Source organism: Barbatula barbatula (genome assembly GCF_947034865.1).
Source record: "Barbatula barbatula genome assembly, chromosome: 20".
NCBI lineage: Eukaryota > Metazoa > Chordata > Actinopteri > Cypriniformes > Nemacheilidae > Barbatula > Barbatula barbatula.
In genome coordinates this window covers 20945845-20973494 of record NC_136783.1, presented here as the reverse complement: position 1 = coordinate 20973494, position 27650 = coordinate 20945845, and the positions used below count along the sequence as shown (strand labels likewise).

Here is a 27650-nt window from a genome sequence, read left to right as displayed (position 1 = left end):
CCGCAAACAACATCATACTGTAGACACAAAAATCTTTTATTCTCCTCCAGAGATGGATTACTGACCGGGCCGATGGTTCAAGGTTGCACCATCCAGTGAAAGCAAATGTTTATCTGTGTTTAATATACGGGTCCCATTGCCTATACAAGGCATCTGTGGATTCCCTGCAAACAATGACATGATCAACAAAACATGGCAACATTTGTATTAATGTTACTTTAACTTATTAAATTACAGCACATTTAAATGGCATTTTCTGAATCTTTTGCTTGATGATTTGATGTTTACAGACGTGTCTCAAGGGAATTTTATGGTGAGAAATAATTTTTTATTTATGTGATGCATTAAATAAGTGTTTATTTGACAGTTAATTAAAGATGTGTGTTTCATACACCTTCATTTGGTCCAGTGTTGATTCTTTGCTGTGTAGCTAATATTCGACTTCTATAAACCCTGTAAAGATTATTTTTAGCGTAACGCAGGCATTTGACGCAGAGCAAGAACAGTTTTAATACTGATTATCATCTAAACTTTCACTTTCTATTACTGTGAATGCGCAGCTAAGGGAAATAACTTTCTTCAGCAAGTCTTTCTTCAGTGAAACACAAGAGAAGATATTTTGAGAAATGTCTCAGTGGTTTTGTGTTCATACAATGAAAGTGAACTCCACGTTCAGTGTTTGGTTATCAGAAGAAGACAGAAACTCATTCAGGTTTGTGTAAGGGTGAATCAAGGAGGAAAGGGTATTCCTATTTGGGTAAACTATCAAACGTAAGGTTTATTCAAAGTGAATGTGAGAATCACACTGCATGTGTTGAGATGGGTGTGTGTTTTCTAGGAGATGGTCCGAAATGAAGATATGAGTGATGCTCATATATATGACGTACACATATGTACATGTTTGTGTAAAGTTCATTTCAAGTTTTTAGGTTTGGTCCATAAGACATTCTTGTGTGAAAACCTGTACATTCAGGTACAGAGAAGCGGATTAAGATTTTAGTAAAATGTTGTTTGTCTTCTTCAGAACATCTTCTTTTGTGAAGAGTACATACAAACGTGTGTACTGATTTTATTCTGATGTGTTGGAGTTCAACTCTGTTGGACGTTGATCTCCTGGCACCGTATTAAAGACCCCAGTAGAGGAAGTGATGTCGGCCGTTGGCATCGGTCCACGCTGGTAGGTGTGTGGCTCAGATGTGGAGGCCACTCATGTGAACTGCTGTGGAGGATGGTGGTGGCAGGGCACGTGAAAAACTCCAGACTATCACAGCACTAATTGTTATCCTGGAAGTTCAGTCTGTGCCAAAGCCGTTCCCTCTGAGGTCCACATTGTGCCGAGACCGAGAGCCGGCGAACAAAAGGCCTCTATTGGACAGAACGCTCCGTCCGAATATAAAAACCCAACAGACCTGTGAGTTCAGATCACTTGTGATGCCACACAACCACGTGACTCGTGTGCTGTATTTAAATCTTCTGATCGCCATTATTTCTCTTTGACATCAGTGAGATTAAATGGAAAGCAGAGGAAACGTCTCATCTCCAATATTTCTCATGCAAAGGAGTCAGAAATCAGAGTTGGAGATTTCACACCTGCATACTCTTCATGTGGTTCAACACGGTAAAACATATGAGACTCATTTGATGCCTAATGAAACACAATAATGAATATCTCAGCCATCTTTCAGTCTAAAGAGTGTAATTCTCATCCGCGGGTCTCATTATCATAAAGGAAGTGGGCGGGATCTATATCTGAAGCAAGCTTTGTATGAAACAGATCAGAAGATTAGCATACAGCGTTATAATGTCTCTATTGTAAAAGCTCAACAAAGAAAAGCTTCATGTTTGATCTGACAGCAGCTGGAGTGCAGATCTTCACGTGTCCGGCGTGAGAAGAACCGACACAGAACCTCAAGAGTTAAAACTGAGGGGCTGAAAAAGAGCCAAATAAATCTCTCAAAGAATGATCACATCACACTTGAACAGCTCTTACTGTATATAATCATTCGGTCATTTCCAATCTTTTCTCTGTAGGGATACAGTGTCAGGCGGTCAGGTGGAAAACATCTGTGCTCGACATTTTATTTCAGTATAAACTCAACACAAATTCAACTACTATCAGATTGAATTCTAATGTTGAAGTTTATTGTTTTCCTTATGCATGACTTGTTTTATCTTAAAAGACTTCATGTTTATATTTATTGCTTATGTATTAGGTATTAAAATCAAACTAAAAGTAAAATAGTTTTTCTTGTATTAAGGAATGTGTTTGTTGAATCTGTGCTAAATGTGTGGAGCTGAAAAAAATTCGTTTAGGATTCATATTCTCAAAAGTAATTTCCCCAAATGATTTAGTTATCTTGTTTTAAGTATATGCAGAATAAGAATATATTTTATTTGTTACAATTTTTACAACACACATAAATCACACGAGTAAAATAAACATCATCATCTCATCTTTGGTGCTTTGCTTTGTCATATTCGATCTCTTGCTTCTTCACTTTCTGGCGGTTTTCTCAGAGTAATATTTGGATAATTAGCATGAAATTGTCTTTATTTCAAATACATTTGTAGCTAAAAAAGTTGAAATTTCTTGGAACGTTTTTCTCTTTCACGAGTAGCAACATGTAAAAAACGTGGTTAAATTGCCAGAACAGAAACATTCAGCATCACAAAAGAACTTTCACAAATCTCTAGCCGTCATATACAAATGTAATCAAAATTAGCAGCATCACATTCAATATATCTGATCGATGGAGACGTTGATTATTGATGCAAAATGACATTAGTGGAAGCCAGACGACCCTCAGATGTGTCACACATACTCTGTCCTGCTGTGTGAAGAGCGTTCTGAACGCATCACGTGTGCTCGGTAAAGAGCTAGAGATTGTAAAAGCGGCCACTGATCGTCTTGTAAATATATGCAGGAGGTGATGAGCAGGAAACCAGCGATGAAATGCAAACACCCCGCCGTCCAGCCGAAAAACAGAGCGTTCCCGAACTCCCAGCGTGGAACCACGCTGGGCACGCTTTCATCGAAGAACCTCAGAACCGTCAGGTGAGCCACGTACGACACGGGCACGAGTCCCAGAACGCCTGCGACGAAGCTTAAGATTCCACCCAGCATTTTCAGGGTCCGTTTGGCCTCCAGGGTCTCCGTGCGTTTGCAGCTGTTCACCAAATAGATGCCCGGAACGGCAAACGTCAGGCCCGCGACACCGGCCGCCACCGCGGTGCACATGAGAACCCTGGCCAGACGGATGTCGGGCGGGAGACCCAACAGGCTGTCGTACGGCCTGCACTGCGTAATCCCCAGATCCTGAACCACACACGTCTCCCACAGTCCCAGCTCGAAGCTCTCGGTGGGCAGCAGCTCCGTGGACAGCGTGAGCCACTGAGACGTGACGGTGGTGAGCAGTGAACAGAAGCAGGCGCTCAGGGAGAAGAAAACACCCAGCAGCTCCAGAACACAAACTCCAGGCTCCATCACAGCTCAGTCCATGTGCTCGTCTCCTCCTCCTCTCAGTTCTGCTTTGATAGGGAGGTCTGTGATGATGATGAATCTCACGTCGTCTTCAGTCGGGTGGGCAGAAGCGTTCTGACTCCCGGCCCTCCCTCCGGCACACATCTGATCTCCACAACAACAACAACATCATTCACAAACACACAGACTTACCCGAACAAACACAGACGTGATGCTGGAAAAATGCACACTGCAAGGATTCATTTTTAACGGAGACAAAGTACATCGTACAGAAATGTGTGTCGTCAAGACACGTCACCACAGAGAAAAACTCACGATGAGACAACGGCGTGTGTGTTTAAAGCACGTGGAGTTTTGCATTTAGTTAAGAAGACAATTCCCCCGGTCAATCTAATAATATGAATTTACTGAGAATAACACAAGTTTCCTATAAACTCACAATAATAGGATCTTCTTTAAGCGCTCTGGTGAAGAACGTTTGATTAACCAGCAGAACACCATCAAGACACCAAAGACCCACAAACCTGCTTAAGCGTGAACACATATATTCCCGGAGAAGTTCGTTTTAAATCACGTATTGTTAGCTCAGTGACTAAATGACCTCTACAATTATTTATTCAGCAGAAAAATGTCCCATTTTTAAGTCGCTTTGGATGACAGCTATTGCTAAATGTAAATGAAAACATTGGCAGAAGATGTCCAAAGTGTTTAGTAAAGCTGTTTTAATAAACCAATACTAACACTAGACAAACACTGCTCTACATAGAATAAAATAACTGAGACTTGGGCTCTCAAATCTCACGCTTTTCACAGGCCACATGTTGTATTTCTCATGCTGAGAAATAAGAGATTAACTCGTCTCGCTTTATACAAAGAATGGCCGAGGCAATGAAACAAGCGTTACCGCATCACGTTCATCACAGAGGTTAATGACGGCTTTCACTCACTTTCTGTTTATTCCCGGATCAATTAAACGTTTCTTTTTCATGCTGCTAAGAGACAATGTTAATATTGCAAAAACTGCAATATACTCACTTTGTTTAATAAACCTATAAGAATATGACATGCAAAACGATTTTAATGTATAATCATAATCACAATAGCAAAAGCATCAATATTGTTGTTTATCTTGCAGTGCCTGTGTTTATATGCTCCTCAGATTTAAATTGACATCAGCACCAGCCTTAAAGGGACAGTTCACTAAAAAGGAAAATTCTGTCATCATTTATTGTTGCAGCCCCGTAGAAATGTCTTTGTTTGGGAAGATATTTAGAAGAATGTCAGTAACCAAACAGATCTCGTCCCCCATTTACTGCCATAGTAGGAAAAAAATACTGTGGGAATCAATGGGAATGAGTTCGGATTGTTATTGTCTTTTTTTAAATCATTTATGTTTAATGTATAACTTGCACTTTAAATAACAATTAAATAACATTAATAGTACATTATATGGCACATTTGACCAGCATTACGGCAAGGCTTTTGTTGATGTTGATAACATTTAACTATCTACAGTCTGTCATTACTCTTGTTGGTTGAATAACTGATTGAATAGGAGAATTTGAAGACACATTTAACGCTTTAACTTAAACTAAAAAGTAAATAATATAAAGTATTAAAGATGTATTTCATAATGTGACATTTCTCTTTGTATCAATGTTGTTTTCGGATGTGATTAAGACTACATCTCTTAAAGCAGAGCGCAGATGTGATCTCACTCCAAAAACTCCTCTGGTGACAGACAGGATCACCATATGTAAAGGACTTAGTCTATTAATGTTTGTTATTCATTTTACACAGATTTGATCAAGAAAAGGTTCCATGTGTATGTCAGCTATCAATACTCTCTAGTGCACACATTTCCTAATAAGACAAACCCTCATCGAATCACTATTTGTTGGGGCGGCCTTGATTTCTGCGTAAACGCTGCGCGCCGCTGACTCGTTCCAACGCACCCATCAAGATGTCGCGCTGCGTAATAGGAAGTGCTCTGACGTCAGCGCTGCATAGTCTGTCCAGCTGCTTCAGGCTGAATGGCTGCGATCGGATGAATCCGATGTGGAATCTGATGTGATGATGGACAGACAGTCATAACAGTCACCGCAGCTCCGGTTATATCACACAGACGCGCGCGCGATGGCGGATGGTGAGACCAATACACGCGACTGTAGTATGATGACATCATCGTGCAGCTGCTCTCGCTCGCTCGCATGTATTGACACGCATTCCCTGTGTTTACTGTGTTTCTCTTCCTGTGTGTACACGTACAATAAGAGATCGCGACAGTTTCATATCCGACATGTGTTTGTTTTCCTCCTCATGGAAACGCGTGTTGTTATTGTGTCAGTGGCTATTAACACACGACAATTTAAAGTTTGGAAACCAAACATGTGTATCATTGTAATATTCGTGTAAATACCTGCAGCATGTTAATATGAGAAGAAAAAGATGTTCATTGTTTTACCTTTAGATACCCTCAATGCACCATGATATTGACACAGCACTGCAGTCATCTCAACACACACACACACACACACACACACGCACACACAAACACACCAACCACACACACACACCAACCACACACACACCAACCACACAAACAAACCACACACACACACCCACCACACAAACACACCCATCCACCCACCAACCCACCACACACACACCAACACACCGCACAAACACACACACACACACACCCACCACACAAACACACCCATCCACCCACCAACCCACCACACACACACCAACACACCGCACAAACACACACACACACCAACCCACCACACACAAACACACACACACAAACACCCACCAACACACCGCACAAACAAACCACACACACACGCACACCCACACACCCACCCACCAACCCACCACACGCACACACACACACACACACCCACCAACACACCGCACAAACAAACCACACACACACGCACACCCACACACCCACCCACCAACCCACCAACCCACCACACGCACACACACACACACACACCAACCACAAACACACGCACACACACAAACACACGCACACAAACACGCGCGCACACAAACACACGCACACAAACACACACACACCCACCAACCCACCACACACACACCAACACACCGCACAAACACACACACACACCAACCCACCACACACAAACACACACACACACACACACCCACCGCACAAACAAACCACACACAAACACACACACACCCACCAACACACCGCACAAACAAACCACACACACACACACACCCACCCACCAACCCACCACATGCACACACACACACACACACCACACACACACACACACACACAAACGCACGCACACAAACACACGCACACACACAAACACACGCACACAAACACACGCACACAAACACGCGCGCACACAAACACACGCACACAAACACGCGCGCGCACAAACACACGCACACAAACACGCGCGCACACAAACACACGCACACAAACACACACACACCCACCAACCCACCACACACACACCAACACACCGCACAAACACACACACACACCAACCCACCACACACAAACACACACACACACACACACCCACCGCACAAACAAACCACACACAAACACACACACACCCACCAACACACCGCACAAACAAACCACACACACACACACACCCACCCACCAACCCACCACATGCACACACACACACACACACCACACACACACACAAACGCACGCACACAAACACACGCACGCACACAAACACACGCACACAAACACACGCACACAAACACGCGCGCACACAAACACACGCACACAAACACACACCCACCAACACACCACACACACAAACACACACACACACCCACCAACACACCACACACACACACCCACCACACAAACAAACCACACACGCACGCACACACACACACACACTTTATTGTAATAGTGTGTTATTGACTGTTGTTGTGCAGTACCAGACTCACAGTAATATACTGTAGTAAATTGAAGTACACTGCAATGTTATGTGGTAATAACGTGAAAACCTACTGATGAATACTTACATGTTAGTAAATTCTAACGCATAACACGTTTTTTTATAATAAGGTATAAGTGAGGAGTTTGGTTCCAAGACGAGATAAGTCATGTTTTTTGACTGAGCTTTCCAATGAAAATAAATCAAACTGCAGCCGGTTGGGTGTAATTTAAGCCACAATAACTCAAATCATTATAAATAATATAAAAATAAATAATAAGAACGAACACAATGAAGCACAACAAAAACATGATGTTTTTTTCCACGCAGACGTCAGCGGTGCGACTCCCTCAGAGGAAATGAACGGCTCGGGGAACCTGATGGATTTTCTGGACGAGCCGTTTCCAGACGTTGGAACTTATGAGGATTTTCACACCATTGACTGGCTGAGAGAGAAATCCAGAGACACAGACAGACACAGAAAGGTCAAATACATTCAGACATTAACGGTAACATACAAACCCTTGTGTGCTGTTTAGTGAACGTTTAAGTGATTTGCTGTGTGTGTGTGTTTGCAGATCACCATCAAGAGTAAAGAATCCATCTGGGAGCTGGTCAAGAGTCTGCTGGACGCCTGGTCGGGATGGCTGGTCATGCTCCTGATTGGTCTGCTGTCAGGTACAGAGGCACGCATCACTTCAGACATCACCACACGCAATGCGATGGCATCACGTGTGTAACGTGTCATTGTTCAGGCACACTGGCTGGAGTGATTGATCTGGCTGTTGATTGGATGACGGATCTGAAGGAGGGGGTGTGTCTATCAGTGTTCTGGTACAGTCATGAGCAGTGCTGTTGGACCTCTAACGAGACCACCTTCGCTGACAGAGACAAGTGTCCTCAGTGGCAGAAATGGGCTGAACTGATGACGGGATACACGGAGGTAGATCTGTACACGCATGATCCTCGCTGACAGAGCGTCTGTCTGATCTGTAATAAACACGTGTGCTGTTGTTATTGTGTCATCAGGGCGCCGGGGTCTACATGCTGAACTACTTTCTGTACGTGGTGTGGGCTCTCTTCTTCTCTTTTCTGGCCGTGTCTCTCGTGCGAGTGTTCGCCCCCTACGCCTGCGGGTCGGGAATTCCGGAGGTGAAGAAGAAATAATAATAATAAAGCATTTTGCATTAAAAAAACACATGAAAAAAAACCTTTACAGAGCTTTAGAGAAAACACATTGTAGAACAGTATAGACAGACGTAAGAAATAATGCTGTATAAATAAGAGAAGATTAGATTTTGTTTCAAATACAGTGTATGATTGAATACTTGTTAGCATTGGAGATTTGAAATCAAACAAACATTTTACGCACAACAACAGTGCAGCTGTATTATTAAAGGTACATATGAAAAAAATCATAAATCATATTTTTATTGTGCATTCCAATAAATATCAATCAAACTCAATAGTAATAATAACTCAGAAAATACAGCTCACTAACAGCATAGAAACGTGTTTAAAAACTGCAAATGAATGCGAATGATTCGAGTTGAAGAGAGTTCACGTGTGTGTGTCAGATCAAGACGATCTTGAGTGGTTTCATCATCCGGGGGTATCTGGGGAAGTGGACTCTGCTCATAAAGACAGTGACGCTGGTGTTGGCCGTGTCGTCCGGTCTCAGTCTGGGGAAGGAAGGGCCGCTGGTTCACGTGGCGTGTTGTTGTGGTAATCTCTTCTGCAGTCTGTTCTCCAAGTACAGCAAGAACGAAGGCAAACGCAGAGAGGTGGGTGTACCGGGTTTACCAGAGTAAATGTCACTGATGTATGAAATGAGAAACGCTGAAGTCCGTCTGTGTGTCGGCCGCAGGTTCTGTCTGCGGCTGCGGCTGCTGGTGTGTCTGTAGCGTTTGGAGCTCCGATCGGAGGAGTTCTCTTCAGTCTGGAGGAGGTGCGCACACACACATTCACACATGCAGACCCACAAGCCTTTGAAATGAAAACATCTGACATCATTCTGTTTGACTGCAGGTCAGTTATTATTTTCCTCTGAAGACTCTGTGGCGTTCTTTCTTCGCGGCGCTGGTGGCCGCCTTCACTCTCCGCTCCATCAATCCGTTCGGCAACAATCGTTTGGTTCTGTTTTACGTGGAGTATCACACGCCGTGGTACATGGCCGAGCTGGTGCCCTTCATCCTGCTGGGTGTATTCGGGGGCCTCTGGGGGACGCTCTTCATCCGCTGCAATATCGCCTGGTGCCGGAGACGCAAGACCACGCTGCTGGGCAAATATCCCGTGCTTGAGGTGATCGTGGTCACGGGCATCACGGCCATCCTGGCGTTCCCCAACCCGTACACGCGCCGCAGCACCAGCGAGCTGATCTCAGAGCTGTTCAACGACTGCGGTGCGCTGGAGTCCTCGCAGCTCTGCGATTACGTCAACAACCCCAACATGAGCCGACCGGTGGACGACATTCCGGATCGTCCCGCCGGGCCGGGTGTGTACAGCGCCCTCTGGCAGCTCACGCTGGCACTCATCTTCAAGATCGTCATTACCATCTTTACCTTCGGGATGAAGGTGAGCGTGATGTCTCAGTTATTTTCGGACGGTGGATGTGTGTGACATTGATGATGCGATGATGTTTCTCAGATCCCGTCGGGTCTCTTCATTCCCAGTATGGCCGTGGGTGCCATCGCCGGGCGTATCGTGGGCATCGCGGTGGAGCAGATGGCGTACCATCACCATGACTGGATCATTTTTAAGAGCTGGTGCCGCCCGGGTGCCGACTGCGTCACTCCCGGCCTGTACGCCATGGTCGGTGCGGCAGCGTGTTTGGGTAAGACGTGAAGCACCCAGAATGTGATGGTGTAACGTCTTAAGATGTGGTCTGATATCTGAACGTTTATTTGTGCAGGTGGCGTGACCCGCATGACGGTCTCTCTGGTGGTCATCATGTTCGAGTTGACCGGCGGCTTAGAATACATCGTTCCGCTGATGGCCGCCGCCGTCACCAGTAAATGGGTCGCCGACGCCTTCGGTAAGGAGGGTATTTACGAAGCCCACATCCAGCTCAACGGTTACCCGTATCTGGACCAGGACGAGTTCACCCACCGAACGCTGGCGACAGACGTGATGCGCCCGCGCAGGAATGAGCCCCCCCTGTCCCTCCTCACGCAGGACAGCACCACGGTGGAGGACGTGGAGACGCTCATCAAAGAGACGGACTACAACGGCTTTCCTGTGGTGGTCTCGCGAGAGTCTGAGAGGCTTATCGGCTTCGTGCAGAGACGAGATCTTACACTGGCCATTAGTAAGTGTTTAGAAGTTTAGTGAACTCTGTTTGATGTTTATGAATGTTAACGTGACTGTGACTCTCTCTCCCGTGTGCAGAAAACGCCCGTCAGAAGCAGGACGGTGTGGTGAGTAATTCTGTGGTGTATTTCACTGAAGACGCTCCTCAGCTTCCACCGTCGAACCCTCAACCTCTGAAACTCCGACGCATTCTGAATCTCAGTCCCTTCACCGTCACCGATCACACGCCAATGGAGACCGTGGTGGACATCTTCCGCAAACTGGGGCTTCGACAGTGTCTGGTGACCCGCAGCGGGTAACAAACTACTTTATGATTTGAAACGTATCCTGAGCATTTGAGAAACATAAAATTGGAATTATATGTGTTAGATATGATTTATGAGCTGCTCATATGAATTTTAATAAATTATGAAAATTAATCACTGACTGATGTGGAATTTTGTTACGAAGAGAAAAGTTAGGATCGCCGTTTTCCCATATGCTTATATTAGCATATTTATCATCTTATTGAGCGTTTTTGACCCGGAAACAGTATATAACCTTCCATATATGAAGAGTTTGGTTCCAAAATGAAATCATGATTTTTGTGTGTTTTAATCAAAACAAGCCAACACTAGTTTGATTGATATGAATTGGAATGCACAATAAAAAACATGATTTTGACATTGATCAACATGAACATAGATTTGTTTTTAAACTGAGTTTAATATCTAGTTTACTTACTACTTTACTCATTTAAACACACGTTTTGTCATATTCAACTCCAAAATCTAAAGAAATTGACGTGATGTTTTTCATACAGAAATTGACATTTTAATTCCAGTGTGTTCCAGTGTTTTGGTGTAATGTAAATGAGATCATGGGCAATAATTTTCTGAAATCTACATTAAATCATGTGTTTTTAACGGGTTTTAGCTGAGACGAGTTGGTGAATGTTTAAAGTCATTGTCACAGATCTGCGAGGGTCAAACCCATCAGTGTTTTAAATGTGCCGATATCTAAAACAAACACGTCTTTCTTTCAGACGTTTGCTTGGAATCATCACAAAGAAAGACGTTCTGCGACACATGGCTCAAATGATCAACCAGGATCCTGAATCCATCATGTTCAACTAACATTCAATGCGGTACTGTACTGATGCCACACGCACATCAATGTGTTTCACTCGCTCTCTTTGTGTTTTATACTGCTGCTGATGCCATATTTATTTTAGATGTGTATATATATATATATATATAAAACTCATGGCTTTGATTATTGGTGTAATGGGTGAGATAGAATGAGACGCATCTTTTACATGTTTTACTGTGTTACAGATGTAAGACTATGAAAGGTAATTGGTACATCATGTGTTTAAGTTATTATTGACTCCGTGTAGCTCAGTCTAATAGATTATTTTCTAGCATTAAAGAGCTCTAATGTATTATCTGTCATAATGTCAGAAGACAGCGATCAACTCATCTTCAACACTAGTTTTGTGAATATTGTCTGTATTTTGTTATTATTCATTGGATATGAATGTTACTTTTGATCAGTATGAGGATGGTGATATTTGCTCTGGTATTAAAACATTCAAGCACTTCAGCAAATCAATCTGAAGATAATAAACCTTAATAATCAAGGAGTATTGTTATTGTAGTCCTTATTTGAATTCTATCATCCATCAAATACATTTATGATAGATAAAACAATGAATAATGACACAGAGAGTCAGTTAATTTGTTGAATGATTTTAAAGCAAAATCCAATTCAGCATCTTCTCAAACTGCTACAATTATAGAAACATCATTAAACTAGTATTTACTTGGATGACTAAAGGCCATTGCACATTGAGTTTCCGCACGTTGAAGAATAAATACGACCTCACGTTGTCAATCACGTTTCCAAACTTTTGATTTTCGATTTTCGGTGTTTTTCGCATCCGTAGCAAATATTTTGAGATGTGTTTTGAAAAATCAAATGCGGAAAATTTCTGACTGTATGTGCAAAGACCTTTACAGAATTATTTATTCAAAAACTATAGGATCACTTTTATCTGCTATCATACCACAAAAACTGCATGCATAGAAATCACACTATAAACAACAAATCCACACATCAGCAAAAATAACCATTATGAAACGCCAAATAACACGAAGAGCACCGATTGAAATCTCTGTACGGTTGTCTAACACAGTTTTAACATAAAAATGAAACCATGCTTGAACATCAGGTTGGTAGTCGTATTTCTCTCATGTTTATGATCAATTCTGTATTTCATAAAATGCCATTAACCTCTGTACCTTCTGAAGACCCTTCGGTTTCAGATGCTCTGCTATAGAGGAATTGGAACTATAGTGGGCAGAGGACCGACGGGAGGAGGAGTATATTTCTCTACGCGCATTAACCTGCGGAGAATATCATCGCGGTCTTTAGGCCAGCTGTAGATGTGCGTGTTGCGCAGCCAGGACGGGACGTAAGTCTGATCGGAGATGAGTAGAATCAGATTCATGAATACATACAGTAACAATAGTTCACACAAAAAACAGATCTCTCATCATTTATTCACTCCACGTCGTGTCAAGCCTGTATGAGTTTCTTTCTTCAGCGAAACACAAAATTGATTAAAATATATTTTGAAGAATGTTGATAATCAAACAACATTGAACTAAAATATCTTCTTTTGTGTTCCACTGAAGGAAGACTCGCATACAGGTACACAAACACACAAGGGGGAATAAATGATGAGAGAATGTTGATGTTCAGCTTTAAATGCATGTGGTTAATGGTGAGGATTACCTTGTTGGCTCCGGGGAAGAGGATGGGTATGAATCTGTAGTTTCGGCAGCCGTTCTGAATAAATTCGCTCTGAAGCTAATGGACGACAAACTCAAAACATCAATGATAATCACCAATCATTTGATTTTGACAGCACAACCCTAGCAATACATCATTGTGTGAAGGTAACTATGGTAACCATTGTCTCACCTGTCTGTGAATATAAACTGTGTTGGATGTCTTCTCATCATCGTCTCTGCTGGTGTTCATGCCTGATATTGTCTTGTAATATCTCAGGCTGATGATGATGATAATCAGATAATCTTTCTGCAGGCATAAAGAGAGACACGCCCTGCAGTCACTGTAGGTGTCTGGGTGACGATGTCATCCACGACATCACTTCCTGCATGCTTACCTCGTTGAGGTATCTCTCCATACAGTCAATCTTACTGATGCTGCTCAGCTGTTCCTCGAAAACGTCGATCTGTTGGCACAAAGATTCAATAGATATCACTACTGTACACCCGTCTGTGCCGACATCACGCAGATGACACAAAAACTGATGATGTTACATGTGTGTCAAAGCCGTTGTTCCTCAGCAAAGCCACAAACTTGATGATCTCTTTCAAGTGCTCGTCGCTGTCGGCCTCATATGTGACGAACACTTTCCCTGCGTGGAAAACACAAGCGAAGAGATGTCTTTGTGGTCACGACATATAAAACTGTGCTTTCCTGTTACACAAAAATGACCCGATCACAGCTGAACGGCATGCAATGTTGGTAAAGGGACAGTCTCTCATCATTTATTCCTCGCCGTGTGGTTGTTAATCTGTATTTGAGACTTGCTTCCGTGGAACACAAAGAAGATATTATGTCTCGTGTTTTGTGTTCATGTAATGAAAAGTTCAGCGATGATTATCGACATTCTTCTAAATATCTTCTTTTGTGTTCTGCAGAAGCAGGAAGCTCTTTGACATGACATGAGAGGGAATAAATAATGAAAGAAGTGTTATTTTCGGCCTTTAGGGTTTGGTTGACTCACTGTGTTCTTGAGGCAGGTGAGTGATGTTGGGTTCGTCTTGTTTGGGTTTAGGAGACACATTACTGCTGCAGAGACACGAAACATAAAGACGTCTGCACATTCAGACACTAGAGAGAACACTAAAAGACGTTTGCATGCTTTTATTTTTTAACTAATGACAAATGATTGTGATACGTGTTATCGGTATATAGACATGATGCCTTTAACTAGACTATAAAGATAAGGTTTGACATTTTTATCAATGAAATAAAGTCCACACCACAACGATTACAAAGATGCACAGGAGCAATATTGTTGTGATCCAACAAGAGTGTTTACACAGCTGATCAAAACGCGATCTAAATATAAACGGTCTGTACAGGAAAATGTTCAACTCGAGCAAGCACGCGTAGAATAAATATAATGTTATTGTCTATTGGTGTGGATGCTGATATTATTATAGTCTTACACCATAGATTATATTAACAGAGGTTAGTTATCTTTGTGTGAATGGGCCTTCGCAGTCAATGAAGAAATAGTGCAAATGTTTTAAATTGCAGACGTTTCTCAGCTCAGTTAAAGTCATTTAGTCTATCTCAGTATTTTGATTGTAAATTTTAATCAGTTTAGGATGGTATTGTGTTAAAATAATAACAATTTTGACTGTTATTGACTCACTGTTCAGAAGAAAGGTGATCCGTTTGTCTGTAGTGTGCCGGGCCTGTAGTAATAAAAACAACACCAATTTATAAACAGTCATATACTGTACATGTAAACACACACATTTGATATGTTTACACCTTATGTCTGTGTTTTATCAATTATAATTTTATATTAATTGAAATTAAACAATTAAAATGTATAATGATGTGAGATTGTTTATAATTGTATTATTAGATGTGAAATGATTTTATTGAAAATATTTGAGATTATATTTATATTTCGTTCATACGGAGATCGAAGATCCAAAAAGTAACAAGATTGTGGAATTGGCTAGCATGTGATTTATCCAAGCACTGTGATGACATGAAGTAACCTGAAGGTCTGTAGGTCAGCTGATGTCCGGGTCTGGAGTTACAGTGATGTGCAGGAGCCGCGTGGTGCTGAGGCTGACCAAACTGACGGCAGTACGGTGGATGCGGGTACGACGGGTGTGCAGATGGGACGTATGAATGCAGAGATTGAGGATGTTCAAGACTGATGAGACTGGAGCTACGGCTGCCAGGAAGAGAGTGAGGTCTGCTGGGACAGAACAGACTGCCGTCTGAGATGGTCTGATACACCACGGATGGCAGACAGGAGGGTAAACTGTGAGGAGATCCGTCTCTCCGGTCTGTCTTATAGTAACTGGAGTACTGACGGTCTCTCGCGGGCTCTTGCCAGCTGGGGTAGGGTGTCTGACGGGTGTAAGGTACAGACAGAAGACCGTGGCCATGTTGGAGGATAATCTGCTGTGCTGTCAGATGTTCTGACTCGTCGCTCCACGTTTCGTCGTTCTCCTCCGGGCAGTTTAAAGATGTGTACGGCTCGTCGGGTTGTGCCATGTGGGTCAGGAATCTGAGGACGAGCACATCAAATGTTTCTGTTAGATTAGAGATTACAGCAATGACTGCGTGTGAATCCTTCACAGATGAACTATTAAAACTGACCTTTATTTTAATGCATCACACGCAGACGTCTGAAAACTGTCAGCGACCAGGTATTACATGCAAAGAAAGAGGTCACAGAACATATAGTTAAGTGTATTGTGAAATCCACCCCTGCACCGTCCCATGAGCTTCTGTAAATAGGACAAAATGTGCATTATGACTTTATCTCACTGTGCAGCTTGTGCAAAACTGCAGACCACATCAGAAATTGTCATGTAAGCAGGTTACACAAAACCAAGATGATTCTGCGTGTCTTTAAACTTGAGACATGTTAAGAAGTGATCAGAAAGTGTAGTAAAGAAGAAAGTGGTGATAAGGAAAAAAGAACCGTTGTCAGGAAGTTGTTTTGATAATCGTTGATACATTTTCAAAGATCATTTTGATATCCGACAAACAAATTAAAACATAAAATAAGATTTAACTGCATACAATGGTGCGGCTTGTTTAATAAGTAGTCACAATATGAATTCAATGTGTTTTTATTGTGTTAGGGAGATGTGTTTTTTGTAGTTATTATGGCTTAAATTAAAACAAACCAACTGCAGTTTGATTTACATTCATTTGCAGGCACCATAAAGAAACATGTGATATATATATATATATAAACACACTCAACTGGAAAACATGAATTTAAAGCAGCACAAAAATGTTAGATTTTAATATGTTTGACCTAACGTGAGTATCTTTTGTTATGCTTCATATAATTGAAATATAAAATTATATATATAGGCTATATATATATATATATATATTATAAAACCATGTAAAAGTGCTTAAAGGATAAACTCACGGGTCTTGCTTCAGAAAGTCTTCATTTGACAGACATCTTTTGAAATAATCGGCTCTGCTTGTTTTCTCTCTTTTGTCAACAGTTAAAATAAATCTTGATATGAACAGACATGATGACACATCGCGTGCGCAGGAGACGGGATGTGATCGTATCTGAGGGAGGAGTGACAGCATCAACACGAATGTGGTCATAAGATGTTTTAGATGTGGCTCATGGCATTTAAATAATCACGCAGTTTTCTGGAACATCATTGAGCCGTTTACTACATCAAACTTGAATGTATTATTTAAGGTAGTATTTTTTCCCTGGTGCTTTAAACCACAGATCTCGTGAAGGGACATGCCAGAGGGATATTTACAGATTGGAGACTTCTCCTCAAAAACACGACGGCAGAAGTTTGTGAACAAGTGCAGCGGGTTGCGTATGCGCAGGAGCATGAAGAAAGTTTTTAACTGAAATGAGTCTCTAATAATTTAAAATATGTCGGTCATTCCCGTTCAGAAGCTGCCCGGAGGTGTTGCGGGTCTCGCTCGTCGGCGGGCTCTTTCTTTCCCCTTGCCCAATAAAATGAATAGGAGCCCCGTTACGTAACAGGGATCCAGACTTATAAAAAACCATCCAAAACAAGTTGGAGTGCTGGGGAGCTGCTCAAGCACAGAAATGCTACGTCATACGTTTAACAGTGTAAAAAAAGTCAGATACCTGACAAGCAGTTTCTGTCAATCTTAAATGAATCTTGAGTACTTGTAGAGTAGTATTGCGTTCTTCATATCTCTCTGACAGAAGACAGACGCAGCTTTACGATAAGTTCCACCCACGGCAGGGTTGTAATGCCTGTCACTTATGAAGCCACTTTCACAAGAGTCGGAAACTACGTCACAGCAGAGTAAAGCAACTTCCCCTACAGATTAAATCCCATTGTAATTGAATGCGCTTGTGTCCTTTATATATACTTTCGTTTATCTGTACTATGTCTTGTTTTGCGACTTTAATCTATATTGAACATAAAGAAATATATCTGTGCCTTTATCTGCTTATATAAATGTAAGTGTTTTTGAGTTTATACACCCAAGGTCGCGTGCTATCCAAGCGTGTATTATAAGAAATTAGTTTAAAATGCATTGTTAACATAGAGTGTAACTCATATCTGTTAGTAAATAAGATCATAAACTGTGAAGATTTATTTTTTATTGTAATTAAAATACGATTCTTTGTTCATTCACTATACCAAATCTAAAATGTTCAAACTTAAATTGTGAACAGTTTTTGTCACAGAAAGTGTGATGCGAGTCTGACTGAGCTTTGCGTGACCTTTACTTTGACTTTTTATATTTTTATATTTTATCAATATAATGCAGGACAAAACCAGACAGACATAAAGAATAAAATGAGACCGAAAACGTTTTATTTATTATGCAATTCAGCAGTTAAAATCAGTAAGTACCCGCCTCAGTTTGCTGTCCCGAAAACATTATCCTATTCATTTATACATATGTGCAATCCCCTGGGACCAAACCTACAACCTTGCATTGGTAACACAATGCTCTTACCACTGAGCTACTGGAAAGCTATAGATATATGCTGCCTTACCAAATAACACGTGAGGCTTCAATGATCCCAATTAAATCCAGATATACTGATCATCAACAACAGGTGTGTTCCATGAACCAAATTGTCCAGATCACATCAGGGTGATTAGGTCATCTTTCATTTGTTAATGGATGTAAGCAACGTATGAAGAAAGGGTCACCGGCATCCAAATCACAACTGAGACATTTGTTAAGTTTGTTCATTTCTATCTTTGCATAGGTCACCATGTGGTTCTGGACGCTACTCTTGGTTTCTCTGGCCGCGCCCACCACCTCATCAAAAGCTCGGGAGTGGGCCCATCGCGGCGCCATGATGTACGCCGATCTCAATCCTCGTGAGATGTACGCTGTGAGAGACTACCTGTACTCCTGCAGCGAGCTGGGCCTCACCTCAGCCTACGACAAGTCTTTAATGAAGAACAGCATTCTTCTTATTTTGCTTCACGTCCCTCGCAAACAAGAGGCCCTGCGAGCACTGGACAGGGGTCAGGCCAAACCTCCGCGACAGGCGTGCGCGGTTGTGCAGTTCGGCAACCAGACCAAACCCAACGTGACTGAGTACATTGTCGGTCCTCTGCCTTTCCCGAGTTCCTATCAGGCGAAGACTTTTAAAGGGGACCGGCCGATCAGCTTCGAGTCGAGGCCGGTTACTGTCGTGGAGTACGAGCACCTGAATACGATTTTGGAGAAAGTTGCAAGTAAAGTCAATAAGATCCTGCAGGAGAGCACCGGATTCACATACGGAAACTGCACCGACCGCTGTCTGACGTACACGGACATCGCACCCCGTGGGTTTGCGCCTGGCGAGAGGAGGACGTGGATCATGTTGCAGAAGTTTGTGGAAGGTTTTTATATGCACCCCGTGGGCTTTGAGATCCTCATTAACCATAAGGATTTGGATCCTGAGAACTGGACGGTGGAGAAGGTGTGGTATAACGGTCAATATTTTGATAGCGTGGATGAGCTCGTGGAGAAGTATGACAAGGGCATGATCAACAAACACAAGCTACCCGTGCACGACGAGGAAGATCCGTTTTCCACTTACATGCCTAGAGGACACATGAACACGCAGACAAACATTCATGGACCGCAGCTTGTGGAACCTCAAGGCCGCAGATTTCAGGTGGACGGGAACTTTGTGGAGTATGCCGGATGGTCTTTTGCGTACAGAGTGTGCTCTTTGGCCGGATTGCAGATCTTTGATTTACGCTTCAACGGAGAGAGAATCGCTTATGAAGTCAGTCTGCAGGAAGCCATCGCATTTTACTCCGGAGATACGCCAGCTGCCATGCAGACCAAGTACATAGATTCCGGGTGGGCGATGGGGGCGTCAGATTACGAGCTGGCTGCAGGAATCGATTGTCCTGAAATTGCTCAATTTGTGGATCTTCATCATTACTTTGACACGGACAAACCTGTACGATACAGAAACGCTCTGTGTATCTTTGAAATGACCACAGGTATTCCTCTGAGGAGACATTTCGATAACAACTTCGAAGGGGGATACAATTTTTTCGGAGGTCTTGAAAACCACGTTCTGGTCATCAGAACTACTTCTACCGTCTACAACTATGACTACATCTGGGATTTCATCTTTTATCAGAATGGTGTCATGGAGTCAAGGGTGAGCGCCACCGGGTACATCCATGCCACGTTCTTCACGGAGAACGGACTAAACTACGGATCCAAGGTTTACAACTACGTACTCGGCAACTTGCACACACACCTGATTCATTACAAAGTGGACCTTGACATTGCAGGTAAGTTTAGTGACAGATCTGTATTGTGATTTTGATTGCGGTATAATGCTTTAGGTCTGTTTGATCAGGGAGGGACAACAGCTTTGAGTCTATCGAGCTGAAATATGTCAACTTTACTAACCCCTGGAGCCCAGAACACACCATCCTTCAGTCCAAACTTCACCGGACGCAGCACCAAACCGAACGCAGCGCTGCTTTCCAATTTGGAGAAAACTTTCCCAAATATCTGCACTTCTACAATCCGAACCAAAACAACAAGTGGGGACATAAGAAGGGCTATCGGATCCAGTTTAACTCTCACGCCAACAGTGTTTTGCCACGAGGCTGGAAGGAGGAAAATGGTATTTCGTGGTCGAGGTGAACGACAACAATTTATTTTCTATGAGATCTTAGTAGAGTTTTGTGTTTTGAATGAGTGTGTATAACTTTGTCTTTTGGTTTGTGACTGCAGATACCCGTTAGCTGTTACCAGACATAAGGACAATGAGGTCACCAGCAGCAGCATCTACACACAGAATGACCCCTGGGAACCTGTCGTGTCCTTTGAGGATTTTATTCGCAACAATGAGAATATTGTGAACCAGGTAAACCGATGAGATGAACATGAGAATGACATTTAGACATTTTCAGCCTCAAAAAGCATGTGACCGGAAAAAGCAATACAATTAATTTTTAATTAGGTTTCTATACGATTATATACAGTATTTCAACTATTTAATATATTCAAAACGTTTTAGGTCCTCCAGATAATCTGTGATAATAAATCAGATTAATTTAACTCCAAATGTTCTAAAACCAAAAGCAGCAGGAAGTGATGTCACAGCAATAGCAACAAAAGCTGGTGTTGTCAGTGTTGTCTTCATTATTCACGTCCATTTTTATAACACAACTTTTAAGAAGATCAAAAGAGTCTTAAAATAATAAGATTTTTTTCCAATTGACTTGATTCTGAAGTTTTAAACTGTAGTGTATACAAACACATTTAACACGTAATGTGTTTTCCTGCAGGATTTGGTTGCCTGGGTAACGGTGGGATTCATCCACATTCCTCACTCGGAGGACATTCCCAACACAGCAACTCCAGGAAACACGGTGGGATTCTTCCTGCGTCCCTTTAACTTCTTTGACGAAGACCCCTCGCTCGCCTCCCGCAGCACAGTCATTGTGCGGCCGGATGAAAATGGTCAGCCGAAGGTTCAGAGATGGACTCCAGAGGTCATAGGTCACTGTGTCACAGACGAGCCTTTCTTCTACAACGGTACATACGCTGTTGTGTAAACAGAGAATGGTTTTATTTAATCTCGTATTTTGTGCTGTATATAACATTTTGAAAAACCTCAATTTGTGACATGAAATATTAACCAAGTAAAATATTTACCTCCATATAATGCAGTGCACTGTTTATTAAATGATCAACATTGTCACAAATGTTCCCGAAACGAAAAGAGCATCAAGTTTATTTAGCAAAAGTAAAAGAGTTTTCTGCTGTATAATACTTTAATATAAAATCAAATCCCCAAAACGATTGGTCTGGAAACAGTAATTAAGGTGTAAACTAATACTTGCAGGTTTTAATGGGATTAATACATGTTTTTAAATAAAATTGAACCGTGGATGCGGTTAACATTGGTTGGCGTGGTAACCACATTGTCTGAGGTGAGATGGAGTTGATAGTAAGGGCATCTATCCATGGATACAGCGGAGAACATCCAGGATTCAGGATGAGCTACTGGATCACAGCAGTGAACTGAACGGCCTGTAAACATCTCACTTCAGGAATCTCTGCGAACAGACCATAATTCACCTGCCGTCACCCTTAGAAACCTACAGGAGATCTGTTTTGTCATGTATAAGTCAAGTAATTATCATATTTAAAACAAAACCGCACATTTGTGTGTTTAGGTTTTACAGCGTGTGTTAAAGTGTCCCGTCCAGCAGAACAGATTATTGTTCTTCGATCATTATATAGGACTCGTGCATCAAAATACAACTGAATCCTTATAAAACAAGATCTGTGTGTGGGGACACAAACTATTTCTGTACATAAGGCTCCATACAGACAGAGTTTCTTAACTTTTTCAATCCAGGACCCACCTAGATGGATATAATCGATATCAAGACACATGCATTTTTAAAATTGAAATGGAGACAAACACAAGTTAATTTTCTAGAGAGTAGTTTATATGTTTCCCTGGCATGAATGAGTTTTATAACAATATTAAAATCCCTAGGGGTGTAGGATTATGACCAAATTCATAATTGATATTGTGATTGCGATTTTACTTTATGCATGTCATGTTCTTTATTTACTTCCAAAATACTTCTGAGATTAATGTTATAGTCTCAAAGCAGTGAAATCCCGTTCAGGCCCACAGATGTTTGATCTTATTAAAATCATCACAATGAAAATTCTCAAAATTACATTTATTCTCTAATATGTTTGTAAATCTGTATGGGAGTCTTTCTTCAGTGACACAAAAGAAGATATTTTGAGATGTCTCTCTGGTTTTGTGTTCATACAATAGCGTCAATTGTCAACACAGTAGTTTGGAGACACAATCTCCACACAGTTAAAAGCATCAGTAAGTCTTGAAATTCTTTCAGCTTGTTGATCAAACCTTTATTTAGTTTTTATATTTCTTCTTTAAATCTTCACAAGTTCTTGTCTCAGTCTTTGTCTTTGTTATAAACATTTTGGCTTCTTTGACATGTTTGTTTTAGCAGTATTTATTTGTGTCATCTTCACCAGGAGAGATCTTTAACCCACCAGCATCCTGTATAGTCCAAGCGACGGACGTCTGATTGTGAGCTGTGATCTCAAACCAGATCTCGTCTTCTCTCTGAACACCCCAGATGATCTTAGTGTAGATCGTAGTGTTTTTCCAGGTATACCATTACCTATAAAATAGCTTCTGCATTGAATCAGACACCTTAGTGGATGTTGGCTGCAAATAAAACAAGTAAAGCCTCTCAGATATTGCAAGGAATTTCTATTTAAGAGAAACAGTATGAAGGGCTCTTAAAGCTCTTTTGAAACCTCTTCTCAACAGAAGAATAGCAATGAAGCAACCTGTTAGTTGTACTTTATATTCCTCTGCTTTACAGTCCATGTCACAGAGCAGGCTTGAAGGTCATTGTTGCATTTAAGGATCCTGTTTTTGAAAACAAACGGTTATAGTAATAACGTGACTTATTAATATGTTGGGGATTGCCCCACTGAAGACCAGTTTTGGATACTGACAGTCAGAGAGAGAGAGAGATGTCATCAGACGATTCTTTACCTTTATTATGCAGCATAAGACCACATACACTTGTGAGGAGTTTCTGCGCTGGAAAAACATCCAACTTGCAAAGTTTTCTCTCTACAAAGATAAATAAGTAACTTGAATATATAACTTTTTAGTTAAAGGAGTCAAATTATTGTTGTGCATATACTGAACAAAATTTGCATAACCGCGTTTCTAACAAACATTATTTTGTGGACTGGACACTTGGATTCTCAAGTTTTTGGCAAACATGCATCAGAAAACTTGCAAGAGTTTGAAAGTTCCCAAGATGCATTGCAGCATGTTCAATTCTGTGTTTCTTGTTTGTTATTCTTTTAAAGATTAGTGTTTTAGTTCTTGCTGGCTTAAGTTATGCTTAAATATTATTGTTACGTTAAATTATCTGTTGTGTTTAGAGTTTTTTCAATGAATGATGATTTTTGATTTTTGACCTGCTGTTATAAATGCACTGAATAGAAACTGATAGACAAATGCTTAACCAAAGATGTGACCCGTTATGAGGCAGAAAACATGTGATTTTGTAGTAAAAGACACACATATATATATATTTGTTTATGTGCTTCTATTGTTCAATCCATTTACATTGAGTCAGCAGAAGCATTTATCCAAAGAGTGCGGGTTGAAATAAGCATAAAAGAGCTATAATAGGCCTACATTAGGTGCTTATACCTTAGATAAACATGAATATCATATTGACATCATATGTGCTAGTTTATCTGCTCTATAAAGTCAAGTGAACAGCAGATGGCGGTCTATCTGCATTGAGTGTTGCAGACAGGAGGTGGCGCGTTGTTCGCGCATGCGCAGTGCTGTTTGTACGTTTGAAGCCGCACCATGGGCGGAGAGATCTGCTGTTTCCTTCAAAGATCAACCGATCATCCTCCTCCGGGAAACGGCGCCCGTGCAGAGGACTTTTAGCGGAATGACAGACAGGTACGTGCGACATCACCCGAGCGCTATCAGCTTTATCACTAGTTACCTTCCGATGAGCTGACGATCAATGAGCAAACACCATCAATGAGGATTGTACAGTAATAGTGTGCCACACCGCATGCATTAATACATTTGTGCATTCTTAACAAATCAGTTTATAAATGTCACGATTAACTATCACGCCGATGAGCTTTGATTGTTACAATGCACCGAGCATCTGAGAGGTTTATACAGCAGATATCGGTTTATAAGAGTTGCATGCATCATTTAATGCAGCGTAAAATTGGTCAGTTTAAGTGAGTATTAGGCGTTTTACGCTAGTTTTAATGAAAGCATAGCTGATGTGAGTGCGTGTTATGCATACACACATTTACAGACAGTTTTATTATAGCACGCGTGCATCACTTTCTTTATTATAAGAGGTAAAAAAGTTCAGTTATAATATGTGTCAAGTAGGCTACACTCTCTGCACCATTAATGCACATTATACTGTGTTGCGTTTGCATCGGTTACAAAATAAAAAAATACACACACAATTATTGTACAAGTGTCATTTTGAATCAATAAACATGCAAAATGCTGGGTAACTCTCTCCACGAACTCTCCGCTAGTCGACAGATCCGTTTAAATCAAGAGTTTAAATCAAAGAATGTCAAACTGTGAGAGTCCTGCGCGGATTTGACTTCACTTCGTGCGGCGCTGCGCAGACCGATCGGTGTGTGACGTCACAGTACCCCGAGCATCTCGACAGTTCAGACGCGTGTCTCGGCCTCGCGCGGTTCTGGCGCTGTTACCAAGCAACGATATTGAGACGCTAGTTAGCCATTGTTGCTAATGTTTTCATAGAGTTTTAGTGCTTAAAGACCGAATAAACGCGGCTGTTGACCTCCGTCCGTACAGCTGCTACACAACTGCTGAGTGAAATGAAAGCGTGCTAAAGTTAGATGCTCAATCGCGACAGCTGCGTCGTTCATGTTTATTAATGTCTGTAAATACTGCCGTTATTAAGTGCACGTGTGACCACACGGACAATCTTGTTTATTTCCACGCGAATAGCTTACACAAAATACTACAGTTAATGCCGTTTCAGCACACTAGATGGAAAACCATGTCCTGTGAATACCATTTAAACACCATAGTATTGGATAATGGAGGTTAAACTATAGATTACAAGAAGAGTTCTTTGTTTTTAAAGTATATCTCCATTTCACACGTACCTCAGGCTCCCTGTATTTTGTAAAGTGTGCATCAGTGTTGGGTGTAATGAATTACTAGTTATTGTATTATAGTTTTATTTAATTAACACTGCATATAGGAATTCGTAGTCTGTCTGATATTTGACCTGTGTTTTGACTTGCATAGTCAATGTTTTCTTGTACAGCTGCTTTGTAACAATGAAAATTGTAAAAGCGCTATAGAAATAATGTTAACTTTACTGAAATTAAAGAGTAACTATTAAAAAGTCCTTAAAACTACATTGAATGCGGTGTGTAATGTTGCTGTGTGTGAATGTGAGCAGTCTGACAGGTTGTAAAGCCGAAAGTGAACGAATAACAAAGCTTTTGGCTCGGGATTCCACTCTGAAGCACGCCAACGAGTCGTCTGTCGCTCTAGTTTCAGTTCCGGGTCAGATTTGCGTCGCTCGGTGTAACGCCCGGCTACGTTCCGTTTACGACACTGTACGCGGCAGACCAATCACAGCAGACTAGACCATCTGACCAATCAGCTCAGAGTAGGCTGAGAGAAAGGAGGGGATTAGACGGATGAATCGCCGAACGAATCATTTGAGAGTCAGTCAAGAAGTGAGGTAACAATACCAAGAAAGTGTTTTTACACCGTGTATGTACGTAAACTTGTTGTTGGTCACTACATAAACCAAAGTTGGACCTTATAAATCACAACATATTTCCTCTTTAAATTATGTTTCATTTCAACTTTGGACTTTTGTATACTTTTAACAATTGTTTTTACAATACTAATGATATATATCATTTATATACTAATGATGTATGTTTTACTGCAGCACTGAAGTGAATTTGTGTGGAGAGACACCTCAGAATGACGGTCTGGACCAGTGATGTGACTTCACAGCCGAAGGGTTAATATCATCAATCCCGCATCAGTTCGTCAAAACATCTTCCAGTCAACACATGCTTCAGGAGCGCATTCGTACTCGCAGCGTCCTCTCGCATCCCCTCTGGATACAACCTCCGGATTAACCCCGTCCGACCATTCACGACACATCTTCACGGGACAGGGTTTATATGTGCTGTCGTCCATCGCTGGTCCAACTCAACAAGGACATGGAGCCCAACATGGAGTACATCGTCGCACAGGTCACGCAGAAGGAGGTTGGGCGTCGGTTTCAGGTGGGACCAGAAATCATCGAGTACATCCTGGACCGACACAAGTCACATGATTTGGAACAGGATCAGACCATGTTGGACCGGATGGTGGACAGTCTGGCCACTTCATGGGTCAACTCAAGCAATTTCAAGGTGAGTTTCTACACAGGAAAGAAATCGGTGGAACAGGGAAGTAGTTCTACACATCCATTCTTATTGACTATTTGGTACTGTACCTGCACATTGAATGTTTTACACAATATAACAAAGCAAGTCATTCATCTGACATCAATATTTGTGTCCAGTTATTCGGGGCCGTTTGACTGTTCAGTGTGCCTTACCAAACAAAGGTAAAGCTGATGACTCATGCTCAGAAATGACAGAGATGATGATAAAGAGTGTTTGTGATCATTTCAGAAATGGATTCATGGGCTCTCGTCTCTGTCATCAGAGTCCAGGGTTTAATCTGAGCTGAAGTTGCTCTTTCTTAAAGCTGAAGAAATGCTTCTGGTTTGAGTGCCTTATAAATTCACAGGCAGCGTTTTAGGGCGACAGGCAGTTTGTATTAAACCCAAAACATAACTTATGTCCGTAAACTACACATTTTATTTCTGTACTTGAGTGTTAAAGGCGGATTGCTGTCTAGACGTGATGGAGTTTTTTTAAATCCTTCCCAGAAATGTAGCTAGAAAACACATTCGGCACCTTTGGATTTATGAAGTGTTGTATATAGTATTCAAGTTTTAAAGCGTGGTTGTCTGTCTCAGCGCTGTGTG

General features: G+C 41.6%; 5 protein-coding genes across 8 annotated transcripts in view; 3 read left to right on the top strand and 2 right to left on the bottom strand.

Annotated features, from left to right (window-relative positions):
• Positions 1-2364: 2364 nt before the first annotated feature.
• Positions 2365-6096, bottom strand: LOC306909461 (putative claudin-24). Its single transcript, XM_079483175.1, has 2 exons — positions 5946-6096; positions 2365-3625 (listed from the first exon to the last, which is right to left on the bottom strand). Exon 2 carries the CDS (start codon positions 3482-3484, stop codon positions 2813-2815), a length of 672 nt encoding a protein of 223 aa, XP_079339301.1. The 5' UTR covers positions 3485-3625; positions 5946-6096; the 3' UTR covers positions 2365-2812.
• clcn4 (chloride channel, voltage-sensitive 4) lies at positions 5474-12368 on the top strand. 2 transcript variants are annotated; one of them, XM_079483174.1, is made up of 12 exons: positions 5474-5627; positions 7765-7919; positions 8013-8112; positions 8190-8377; positions 8464-8586; positions 9012-9218; positions 9302-9382; positions 9463-10008; positions 10081-10267; positions 10346-10741; positions 10822-11038; positions 11768-12368. In XM_079483174.1, exons 1-12 carry the CDS (start codon positions 5618-5620, stop codon positions 11856-11858), a joined length of 2301 nt encoding a protein of 766 aa, XP_079339300.1. In that variant the 5' UTR covers positions 5474-5617; the 3' UTR covers positions 11859-12368. The 2 variants fall into 2 exon arrangements, with proteins under 2 accessions (XP_079339300.1, XP_079339299.1); XM_079483173.1 differs by lacking the exon at positions 5474-5627 and adding an exon at positions 7525-7651 and having other exon boundaries at positions 11768-12366.
• Positions 12369-12463: 95 nt separating this feature from the next.
• traf3ip2b (TRAF3 interacting protein 2b) lies at positions 12464-17120 on the bottom strand. The gene is made up of 10 exons (XM_079483950.1): positions 16961-17120; positions 16171-16206; positions 15558-16078; positions 15200-15242; positions 14543-14607; positions 14073-14170; positions 13916-13984; positions 13711-13827; positions 13522-13596; positions 12464-13204 (listed from the first exon to the last, which is right to left on the bottom strand). The coding sequence occupies exons 3-10, from the start codon at positions 16063-16065 to the stop codon at positions 13058-13060; spliced, it is 1122 nt and encodes a 373-aa protein (XP_079340076.1). The 5' UTR covers positions 16066-16078; positions 16171-16206; positions 16961-17120; the 3' UTR covers positions 12464-13057.
• Positions 17121-18657: 1537 nt separating this feature from the next.
• LOC306909637 (diamine oxidase [copper-containing]-like) lies at positions 18658-24023 on the top strand. 2 transcript variants are annotated; one of them, XR_013788101.1, is made up of 6 exons: positions 18658-20309; positions 20378-20666; positions 20761-20893; positions 21318-21583; positions 22804-22891; positions 23059-24023. XR_013788101.1 is itself a non-coding variant. In XM_079483588.1 (5 exons), exons 1-5 carry the CDS (start codon positions 18776-18778, stop codon positions 23109-23111), a joined length of 2259 nt encoding a protein of 752 aa, XP_079339714.1. In that variant the 5' UTR covers positions 18680-18775; the 3' UTR covers positions 23112-23281. The 2 variants fall into 2 exon arrangements, 1 of the variants encoding a protein (XP_079339714.1); XM_079483588.1 differs by lacking the exon at positions 22804-22891 and having other exon boundaries at positions 18680-20309; positions 21318-21567; positions 23059-23281.
• A 327-nt stretch (positions 24024-24350) lies between these two features.
• Positions 24351-27650, top strand: part of LOC306909360 (CLIP-associating protein 1-A) — a 35745-nt gene continuing 32445 nt past the window's right edge. For both annotated transcript variants that reach the window (XM_079482967.1, XM_079482966.1), the window contains exons 1-2: positions 24351-24529; positions 26553-27027. In XM_079482967.1, coding sequence (XP_079339093.1) covers positions 26794-27027 — 234 coding nt within the window. In that variant the 5' untranslated portion in view covers positions 24351-24529; positions 26553-26793. The remainder of the gene's footprint in view (positions 24530-26552; positions 27028-27650) is intronic.

Coding starts and splice junctions, on each gene's coding strand:
- LOC306909461 (XM_079483175.1), bottom strand. CDS start 3,484: ATGGAGCCTGGAGTTTGTGTTCTGGAGCTGCTGGGTGTTTTCTTCTCC.
- clcn4 (XM_079483173.1), top strand. CDS start 7,627: ATGAAAATAAATCAAACTGCAGCCG. Junction 8,378..8,463: donor TGATGACGGGATACACGGAG/GTAGATCTGTAC, acceptor TTGTGTCATCAG/GGCGCCGGGGTCTACATGCT. Junction 8,587..9,011: donor GCGGGTCGGGAATTCCGGAG/GTGAAGAAGAAA, acceptor TGTGTGTGTCAG/ATCAAGACGATCTTGAGTGG.
- traf3ip2b (XM_079483950.1), bottom strand. CDS start 16,065: ATGGCACAACCCGACGAGCCGTACACATCTTTAAACTGCCCGGAGGAG. Junction 13,985..14,072: donor ACAACGGCTTTGACACACAT/GTAACATCATCA, acceptor TTGTGCCAACAG/ATCGACGTTTTCGAGGAACA. Junction 13,828..13,915: donor TGGAGAGATACCTCAACGAG/GTAAGCATGCAG, acceptor TTATGCCTGCAG/AAAGATTATCTGATTATCAT.
- LOC306909637 (XM_079483588.1), top strand. CDS start 18,776: ATGTGGTTCTGGACGCTACTCTTGGTTTCTCTGGCCGCGCCCACCACC. Junction 20,667..20,760: donor AATGGTATTTCGTGGTCGAG/GTGAACGACAAC, acceptor TTGTGACTGCAG/ATACCCGTTAGCTGTTACCA. Junction 21,568..23,058: donor CGAGCCTTTCTTCTACAACG/GTACATACGCTG, acceptor CATCTTCACCAG/GAGAGATCTTTAACCCACCA.